At 39.4% G+C, this 9,158-nt stretch overlaps 1 protein-coding gene across 2 annotated transcripts; it reads left to right on the top strand.

Moving 5' to 3' along the window:
- The first annotated feature begins 538 nt into the window (after window positions 1-538).
- LOC116325996 (recombining binding protein suppressor of hairless-like) lies at window positions 539-9,062 on the top strand. 2 transcript variants are annotated; one of them, XM_031747083.2, is made up of 11 exons: window positions 542-754; window positions 1,365-1,403; window positions 1,529-1,624; window positions 1,699-1,864; window positions 2,546-2,720; window positions 2,844-2,981; window positions 3,077-3,189; window positions 3,789-3,929; window positions 5,628-5,783; window positions 5,942-6,045; window positions 6,133-6,475. In XM_031747083.2, the coding sequence occupies exons 1-11, from the start codon at window positions 735-737 to the stop codon at window positions 6,473-6,475; spliced, it is 1,491 nt and encodes a 496-aa protein (XP_031602943.1). In that variant the 5' UTR covers window positions 542-734. The 2 variants fall into 2 exon arrangements, with proteins under 2 accessions (XP_039469645.1, XP_031602943.1); XM_039613711.1 differs by having other exon boundaries at window positions 539-754; window positions 2,546-2,981; window positions 6,133-9,062.
- Window positions 9,063-9,158: the final 96 nt, after the last annotated feature.

The following is a 9,158-nucleotide window of genomic DNA, read 5'->3' as shown; positions in this document are numbered from 1 at the left end:
CTGAGAATCATAATTTAAATGTGGTGATGTATCCCATATATCTAAATCCAGCTGCCTTACTCGCTATGACAACACAAGCCGGTTAAGCAATCTTTGACCCTCCTTCTAGACTACGTTATTGTAGATATTCCCTCTTGGCCTCTATTACTTGTAATAGGCTCTGTGGAAGCATCTGCATTCACTGTGTTTCTCCACTCTTCCCATTAAACGTCTGTGATTTAATCTTCCACTCTCCCATATATTTCAGGTGCTGTAGTTCATATAGCACATATCTATCCCGTGGCCGTGTTTCTAGCTCTTCAGCACAGAAAGGTGCAGCCTGCTTCGTTGCTCAATAAGCGTGGGAATCGAGTTACAACGCGCGCGCCCTGTGGGAAAAAAAACAGCGAGTTGTGAAGGCGCTAGATCTCGCGATAAAACTACCCTTCCTTCATGCGTGTCTATTGTGAGAGTTTTTCCGTTCTCGCGCGACGTTGCAACTTTCCCACGCCTGTTGTTGTGGCGTCTGCCCTCTGCCCGTCGCCCCTCCCTCGCACTCTTCTCACCCCCTTTTGCCCCGTCACGCTCCCCTCCCTCCCTTCCCTGCCTCTTTCTTTCCCTTCTTTTCCTTCCAGTCTGCTTCTTCTTCTGTAGTGCCGTTGGCTTTGGTCAGGGAGCTGGGGGGAGGGATCTCGCGATTGTTGGGACTTTTTTTTTTTTTAATTTTTTTTCCGGGGGGGAGAGTTATTCGGAAGATGGCGCCCGTTGTAACGGGGTAAGTGCAGAAATTTAAAGCAGTATGTTTTCAAAACCTGACTGTTTTTATGTGGGGAAAATGTTGGCAGTTGGTACTACTTTTTTGGTGGGGGAGGGATGTTTTTCGGTGTTGTTAGTAGGCATATCACACATAATAGTACTACCTTGTGGCTCGGTGCGGGCTCAGTTGTGCAAAACTATTCTTCGAAGTATCGCCTGCTTTCTATACAGTTTATTGAACTGCCCTATCAAGAAAGTTTGAAGCCATTTCAGAAACTTTTTTTGCCCAGTTTAAGTTTTTTATTTTGGCTTAATATTTTTTAAGAGTTGACTACATCAGCATAACACGCTCAGAGAAAACTGCAACTTTGTCAGATACTGAAGAAAGAAATAAAATTTGGCTTAGCTAATTAAAACAAACTATTCCCATATTGTTCAAAGGCTTTCTTTCTTCAGCATTTTGCCTAATTTTCTTCTAATCCAAAAAACGTTTAAAGAAAATCACATCGCCTCTGTTAAATCTGTTTCTTACATACTTTCCCTCAAGCTTATTTTATATTTCTGCTGCACTAACCCCAGCACTAAAACCACGTGTAAAAAACTTTTGCCCTGATGTTTTTGTTTTGCAGGAAGTTTGGTGAGCGACCTCAGCCACAACGATTAACAAGGTGGAGTGTGAGAAACACAGCCAGCTGTTCCCCGTGCAATCTTAGACTTTATAATCTAGGGGAAAAAATTGATCATGTCATTAAAAAGTCCTCTAAAAGGCTTAATGCGTTTCTCCACATTGCAGGGAAGCCATGAGGAACTACTTGAAGGACAAAGATGATCAAACGGTGCTCATTTTACACGCAAAAGTCGCACAAAAGTCATATGGCAATGAAAAAAGGTTTGTGTGGCACTGCTAAGCTTCATTGTGTTTAAAGAGAAATGTCTCACTTTACTTCTTCTTGTGCCACTTAGGTTTTTCTGTCCTCCACCGTGTGTGTATCTGATGGGCACCGGATGGCAAAAGAAGTTGGAAAAAATGGAGAAGGAGGGCTGTACTGAGCAGGAGGCCCAGCCTTGTGCCTTCATTGGAATTGGCAACAGTGAGCAGGAGATGCAGCAGCTCAATCTGGAGGGCAAGGTGGGTAGTTATAATGGCACTACAGATGCAGTGATTTAGAGGCCAAACATCAGTGTCAAATAGTCGCCTTGTTGACTGCTTTCAGCAGTTTGCTTTTTCTGAGATAAGATGACTTTCATCGATGGCAGTGCCTGATGTTTGTCTGCTGTCTTATTAATTTTCCTGTCTGGGACCCAGTTCCAATTTGTATGATTAAATTTGTGTTCAGTTTGTGATAAGAGGCTGACAGATGTTAAAATGGTTCTTTTAAGTGAAGATTTATTGTCTCCCTGACAACACTCTTCACCTTGGATCTTTAAGATAGAGAAGAAAGAGATGTTATCTCTTTAGATCAGCTTTTGATTATTTACTCAGCTGATGAATAAGCAGGTTGCTTGCTTTTTCTCAGTGCTCCATAAGTGCTATGCTAAGCAAAGTAACAGAAGTAACCACAGGGGTCAGATATACAGATGCTGTGCTGTGCAATTTCCTCTGTTTGCTTCTGCAGAAACCATGAAAACCAGAAACTAACATTATTAACCATGTTCACGCTGTAGCTGATATTACTGCACATCGGCATGTTTTCACTTTGCACACATGCTGCTAATGAGCCTGTTCTCCAGTAGGATCTATTAGAAAAACAAAGAGCAAAGCAAAAAAAAAAAAAAAAAGTCCCCTAACCTTTGTCTTTTCCCTGGGTAGCACTTCTGCACAGCTAAAACACTGTATATCAGTGACTCAGATAAAAGGAAGCACTTCATGCTATCTGTAAAGATGTTGTATGGAAACAGCGCCAACATTGGAGTCTTCCTCAGTAAGAGGATCAAGGTCATCTCCAAGCCCTCCAAGAAGAAACAGTCCTTGAAAAATGCTGATTGTGAGTTGCTGGACACACATAAATCAAAGAGTGCTGTATGGTTTCACAACAGCTTGATGTTTAAGTTGGATTTGAAAATGATTTTCTTTTTCCGGTTTCGCTTTCTTTTTTACTCCCCTCCAGTATGTATAGCATCTGGGACAAAGGTGGCCTTGTTTAACCGCCTGCGTTCCCAGACGGTCAGTACCAGGTATCTCCATGTGGAGGGGGGAAACTTTCATGCCAGCTCCCAACAGTGGGGTGCCTTCTACATTCACCTCTGTGAGCTACACTTTTTTCTTTTTGTATCATGTAAGATTTTAAATAAGCGACGTTTAATCCTTTTTTTTTTTAAATTGTTATTTTCTTTTATTCAGTGGACGATGATGAGTCTGAAGGGGAGGAGTTTGCTGTAAGAGATGGTTACATTCACTATGGCCAGACAGTTAAATTGGTTTGTTCTGTGACTGGCATGGCGCTGCCAAGACTGGTATGTGGCACTTTTTATTTCTGTTGTCTGTTTGTGAGAAAATGAGTTGCTTGTGGTGACGTCCAGGTGTCACTTTATCATGTAAATGAGCGATTTCTATAAAAGAAAACACACAAAAAAGGGTATTCCCTGTAGCCTTGCTATAAATGACAAAATTAAATATAGAATCCAAAACTGTAAACAAATTTAATTTCGCTGGACAGCTCGCCAAATTAACATTGGAGTCTGTTGACTCACCTGTAGAGTAAGCCTCAAGTGGCCAGTCAAGGAACTGCATTTCTATATTGGTAGAATAACAGTGGGGATTTAAGATTGATTGGCTTGGGGGAAAGAGAGCAAGGAGATCACCAGACCAGAGAGGTGATGATAAAATGAAGAACGATGCAAGTTTGACAGCATGGGAAAGCAGAAGTGACAAAGAGATTAATAATAGCAGTAAAAGCCCACACAGTCTAAATCAAGGTTTCCTAACATAGTCTGACATTCATGTGTGTGGATGATTTGAACTATGCGATGTTTCCAAATGTCTTTGTGATCCTTTACACACGTGACCAGTATTTATTTCTGCGTATTTACGATAAGTGTGTTATGATTCCCAGATCATTCGAAAAGTGGACAAGCAAGCAGCTTTACTGGATGCTGATGACCCGGTGTCCCAGCTTCACAAGTGTGCCTTTTACCTGAAAGATACAGACAGGATGTATCTCTGTCTGTCACAGGAGAGGATCATCCAGTTCCAGGTGTGCAAAGTCTGACACACACATATATGTATATATTTAATTTTTTCAACTTTGTTTTTGTGAAATCAAGTTATATTAGATTTTTGTGATGAGCAGGTATCAAAACAGTAATAAATTGCTGCTGTTGCTAAGGAGAGGAAATCTGCCAGTAGTGCCGTTTGGAGTATTTTCTTGTTGAAGGGTGACTATGGAATTACTCAAAATCCAGACTGATCCAGAATTTCTATTTAAACAGGTTTGAAGTATGTCTAAAGCATAAGTAAATGTATTTTTTGAGTTTGTATCACTAAAGAAAAATGCATTAACCACATGAATTATTCAGCTGGTAAATGCAGCTAGTAAATCTGAATTATTAAAAAAAAAAGAGAGAAGTTCACAAAATTAGGTTTGGAAATCAAGAAGAAATAATCAGCATTCTGTGCTCTGAAATGTTTGAGGCATATCTGTAGAGAATGCTGACTTGCAGCTCTCATGTCCGCTCCACTGGAGTGCGCTAAGCTACTACCATTAACATAAAATCCCAATTTATACATAATAATTCCTAGTCATAGTTTTATTGATGTTCTTAAGGAACAGTTACTATGGGCTGAATTGCCAACTTTTTATTATTTCTAACAGTATAATGAGTTAAGAAAACATATTTGGTTTTGCTTTTCACAGACTTCAACCTGCAGATTTTCACTTCGTGCTAAAAAAACCTGTAAACATGTAAATATTTGGGTTGTGAAATGCAGCCAATAGAATAGTCACTTCCTTCTGTTCTAGTTTTTACCAACTCCTCTCCAAGCCCTTTGATTTTTTGGTTATGTTGCTACATAAAGCAGAGTTGTATCATACTGTATGAAGGCATCAGGAAAGGCACAGCCTGTGACCAAATTTGTATAATGTAATGTTGAACTTACATTACCTTTTTGACCAGGAGTGTAAATGCCAAATGTTGTCAAACATTTTGACAAATGTTTTAATGACTGTGTGAATAATATTTAACTGCCACGCTTTCCTTCATATATTTTGTATACAGCAGGTAAAATAAGAACTGAACACGTCATCAGTTTTCGAAGTAAATATATTTCTAAAGGTGCTGTTGACATGATATTTTCACCAGATGTTGGTAACAACCGATTCAGTCTGACACATGCGGAGAAATCAAACCATAGATGACCTGCTGTGTGTTATGTGTGGCATATGTGGCTGTTCTATATAGGTAGTTATTACTGAAGGTTTTTTTTTTTTTCTTTACAGGTGAGAGTTTGGCATTTTTATTTTCTTATCCAGAGAAATTGTAATTTAAAAATAAAAACTATGTATAGTTTTATTTGGCATGGGGCTACTTAAGAGTTTGTTATTAGAAACTTTTTTTTTGTTGTTGTTGTTTTTGTTTGTTTTTTTGCAAAGACAGATTTGGTCGTATAAATGTAAACAGTGTTGGTGTGTTTGAAACAAACCAGTAATTTGAAGAATCTATTTGTCACAGATAAATATTAAAAGAGCTGTTTTAGAGCAGTACTTACTGCAGTCAGTTGTATGATTTGAGCACCAGTTTCTAGAGTTAAACAAAACAGTCTGAGCCTCTATCAGCTGCCATGATGGCTTGCTTGAGATTTTTTTTTTTTTTTTTTTTTTTTTTTTTATTGTGCCTGGTTGGACATAACTGTACGGAATTAAAATTAATTGTGTTTCTTTTGTTTTGTTTTTCAGGCTACACCGTGCTCCAAAGAGACCAACAAGGAGATGATTAATGATGGTGCTTCATGGACTATCATTAGTACTGACAAGGCAGAGTACACCTTTTATGAGGGCATGGGCCCCGTGCCCACACCAGTAACACCTGTCCCTGTGGTTGAAAGCCTGCAGGTACACATACAGCCTTTTCTGGTGAAGATATGATCTAATTTTCTCTTTACCAGCAAACACGAGTGACACTCTGATTCCCAAGTGTATGTCTCTTTAGTGTTTTTCAACTACTAGGAATCTTCTAAGACTTGATTGATTTTATGTTTGTCTCTGTCAAGTTAAATGGTGGAGGAGATGTTGCTATGTTGGAGCTGACAGGACAGAACTTCACCCCTAACCTCAGAGTTTGGTTTGGAGATGTGGAGGCAGACACCATGTACAGGTAAATATGTCTGCAAGTGTTAACTTTGTGCCTGTGTGTTTTCATTTCATTTTTTTTAAGCCTTGTCCCATCCGCTTGCTTCCTTAGATGTGGGGAGAGCATCCTTTGCGTGGTGCCAGACATCTCTGCCTTTAGGGAGGGTTGGCGCTGGGTGAGACAGCCAGTTCAGGTCCCTGTCACGCTGGTTCGCAGTGATGGAATCATCTACGCCACTGCCTTGACCTTCACGTATACCCCCGAACCAGGGCCAAGACCTCACTGCAGCGCTGCTGGGGCTATTCTGCGGTCACACAGCACCTCTTCATCATCACCCGCATCTTCATCCTCACCTTCATCTTTGATGGGTGGGCTCGGGGATGGCCACGGAGCCTACAGCAGTAGTGACTCGGGCATGTCGTCTGGGACTTCAGCTATGTCGGTGCTCTCATAGTAAAATGTGTTTTGTGATTGTGCTCTCAGTGACTGAGTGAAATAATGTGAGCATGTTCTCCAAAGAGGCTCATGGACCTGTGAAGAATTGCACAGAAGCTAAGAAGTTCTTTGTTAGAGGAACTGTGAAACTATGAGGAGGAAAAAAAAGACAACTTCAAAAGCAAGAGTTGTGATTTCTGACTGTACTGTATCACCCTCTTGTGGATTGTCGTGGACATATCATAAGCTCCACTCAGAGTAACGTGATATCCATGCTCTTCATCTAAAAGAAGGTGAACTATCTAACTCCCATAGCGACATCATTTGTAAAATAACCTTTTTGTTTTGTTTTTATATACTTGGCGGGTTTGGAAGCTACTTTAACTGCTTTCTTACTACCATCATTATGTTTGCAGATGAACACAAACTTGTAATTGCATTGAGCAAGGGAAAATTTGTAAGAATAACATAGTTTTATGGACCACGGAATATTATTATATTATTTTATTCATATTGTATTTTATGAGCTTTTTCTGAGGTACATTTTTTGTATGATACACTGCATAGTAAGATCAGTTTGTTACCAAGATAGTTTTTCATATTGTTGCCTCCCATTCCTGTTTTCTCTCAGTTGAGTCAAGATGGAAGTGGCTTTTCATGTGTGTAATAGTCAGACAACAGCTTCTCACATTTTTTTTTCTGTTTTTAAAGCTTACTCATTGTCGTTAACAGTTCAGTGTGTTGCAATGAAAAAGAGTCAGTCAGGAGGCACTTTAGAAAATGAAGATATCTCGATGTCTGCTTGCAGTTATTGGCTTGGCTGTTTTGTTTTCCAGGCCACTGAACAGTTTTGGTTTGTCTTTTATATCAAAGATGAAGTTTTTAATGAATGTAGAGAGAGAGAGGAAGTGTGTGTGTGTGTGAGAGTATGTGTGTGTGTGAGAGAGGGAGAGATCAGCCTGTAATACACTGTCAGAGTGTTCTCTCCTTAATGATTTTGCTCTTTTTGTACTGTCTGTACTGGGTCCCAAATCTAAACAAGCAGTTCCTCCTGTTACCATAGCAATGCATACAGCAGCAGTCGCTTTTTCTCCCACATATAAGTGAAGCCTTTTATAAAAAGTGTCTTATCTCTTGCATATTTTCAGAGAAAATCAAGAAGCAAAGGAGGAATGGTAAAAATGTCTTGCCCTCTTGAAGAGCTGATCTTTAGTTTGAGCTGAGATTTAAAGGGTTTTAAAGTGAGCTCATGTACTGGGGGGAAAAAATACTATCGCTGTAGTTTCATCGCTGCCCAGTAAACCAATTTATCATTAGTGTCATACTGCTGCTGACCTTTTGTTGAATTTAGTTTTTTCAAACAATGCCTGAACAAAAGTTCAGCAGAGCTACTAGTCATCCTTGGCTGCCCTTTGGGTCATTAAGTGATGAGGTACAGGATAAAAGTTTGAACAATCATACCAAGGTGGTAACATCCTAGTCCTACAGGATCTGAATTGCTTAATTTTGTACAAGCTGACAAGATATTATTGCATTATGCTGTTATGCTGTGTAAGTTGTAAATGCGTTTTTTTATGGCAATAATAACTAGTTTAGTACCAGTTATACCAAGAATAAGAGATAAGAAGAGTGAGATGCTGAAGAGAAGGGTATGGGTAGGAGAAGAATTCCCAGTGTGAATTATTTGTTTCAAGCCCTGCGTGAACAGTCTTGAGTCAAACCTTCCTGAGACTGTTCTATGTGGGCTTTCCTTGTTCTGTCTGTGTATGCATGATTTTTTTTTTTTTTTACTTGGTGCTCTGTTTCAAAGACGTTAGCTTAAACTGAATCATTACTTATTTCAAAATAGCTGTTGATGTGACAAAAGGTGCTTCTAGTAAAGGCTAGACTGTAAAAACAAAGTGTAAATGTCCCTTCTGTCACTGTGACCATCCTCTAAGCATACAACAAGTGGACTCATCCGGTATGTAAAATAAGTGAATCATCTCTTAATTTCTTTCTTTCTTTTTCTTTTCTTTTCTTTTTTAACACTAATGATGAAATCAGAAGCTCCAACTTTAATTGCCCAGTAAAACTGATGTCGTTGATCCTTGTCTTGGTCTGCAGGAGCAGAGGTATTTGAAATATTTGGAAATTTACTTACCTGATGAAATATTTAATTGTGAATTACTGCATCACCAAGTCACAATATCCTGACTCGGTTTTCCTCCGGTGTCCTTTGATGTCTTAGTGAATTGATAATATCAGTGTCTGTGCATAATCTTGATGAATATGTATGCACTCTTTTCCTGTTTCTGTCTATCATGTAAACCAAACATGCTGTATACTCACATCCTGCTGGGGCCTGCTTAGACACTACCCACTGAAGCATGCTACCCAGGATAGAGGTCAAATCTGTCTGACTTATTTTTAAACTGGGAGCCGTATTGCTGGAATGAAACCTGACACTTTGTTGCTGTTAATGTTTGTGTGTTTGGTGTGTATGCCTGTGTATCCATGTGGTCTGCTTTAGTCCATCTCTCTTTATGCTTCTAGCAATACTTTTACTTTAACAAGAGTGTGAGTCTGAGCATTCCTGTAAGCATGTAATAAATGGCATAGCTACATATAGACATCATTAATGAACAGGTGTGCAAACATTGGCAAAGCCCTTTCACATAGCTTGAAGAATTCCAATCACAGATACAGTCAGGCGATGATAT

Source organism: Oreochromis aureus, linkage group 6 (assembly GCF_013358895.1).
Source record: "Oreochromis aureus strain Israel breed Guangdong linkage group 6, ZZ_aureus, whole genome shotgun sequence".
NCBI lineage: Eukaryota > Metazoa > Chordata > Actinopteri > Cichliformes > Cichlidae > Oreochromis > Oreochromis aureus.
This window is presented reverse-complemented; position numbering and strand designations above follow the sequence as displayed.

Excerpts from the sequence above, each read along its gene's own strand:
- LOC116325996 (XM_039613711.1), top strand. The coding sequence starts at position 735 with ATGGCGCCCGTTGTAACGGG. Across the intron at positions 2,982-3,076 it reads TGCCTTCTACATTCACCTCT|TGGACGATGATGAGTCTGAA; the intron begins GTGAGCTACACT and ends TCTTTTATTCAG. Across the intron at positions 6,046-6,132 it reads GAGGCAGACACCATGTACAG|ATGTGGGGAGAGCATCCTTT; the intron begins GTAAATATGTCT and ends TTGCTTCCTTAG.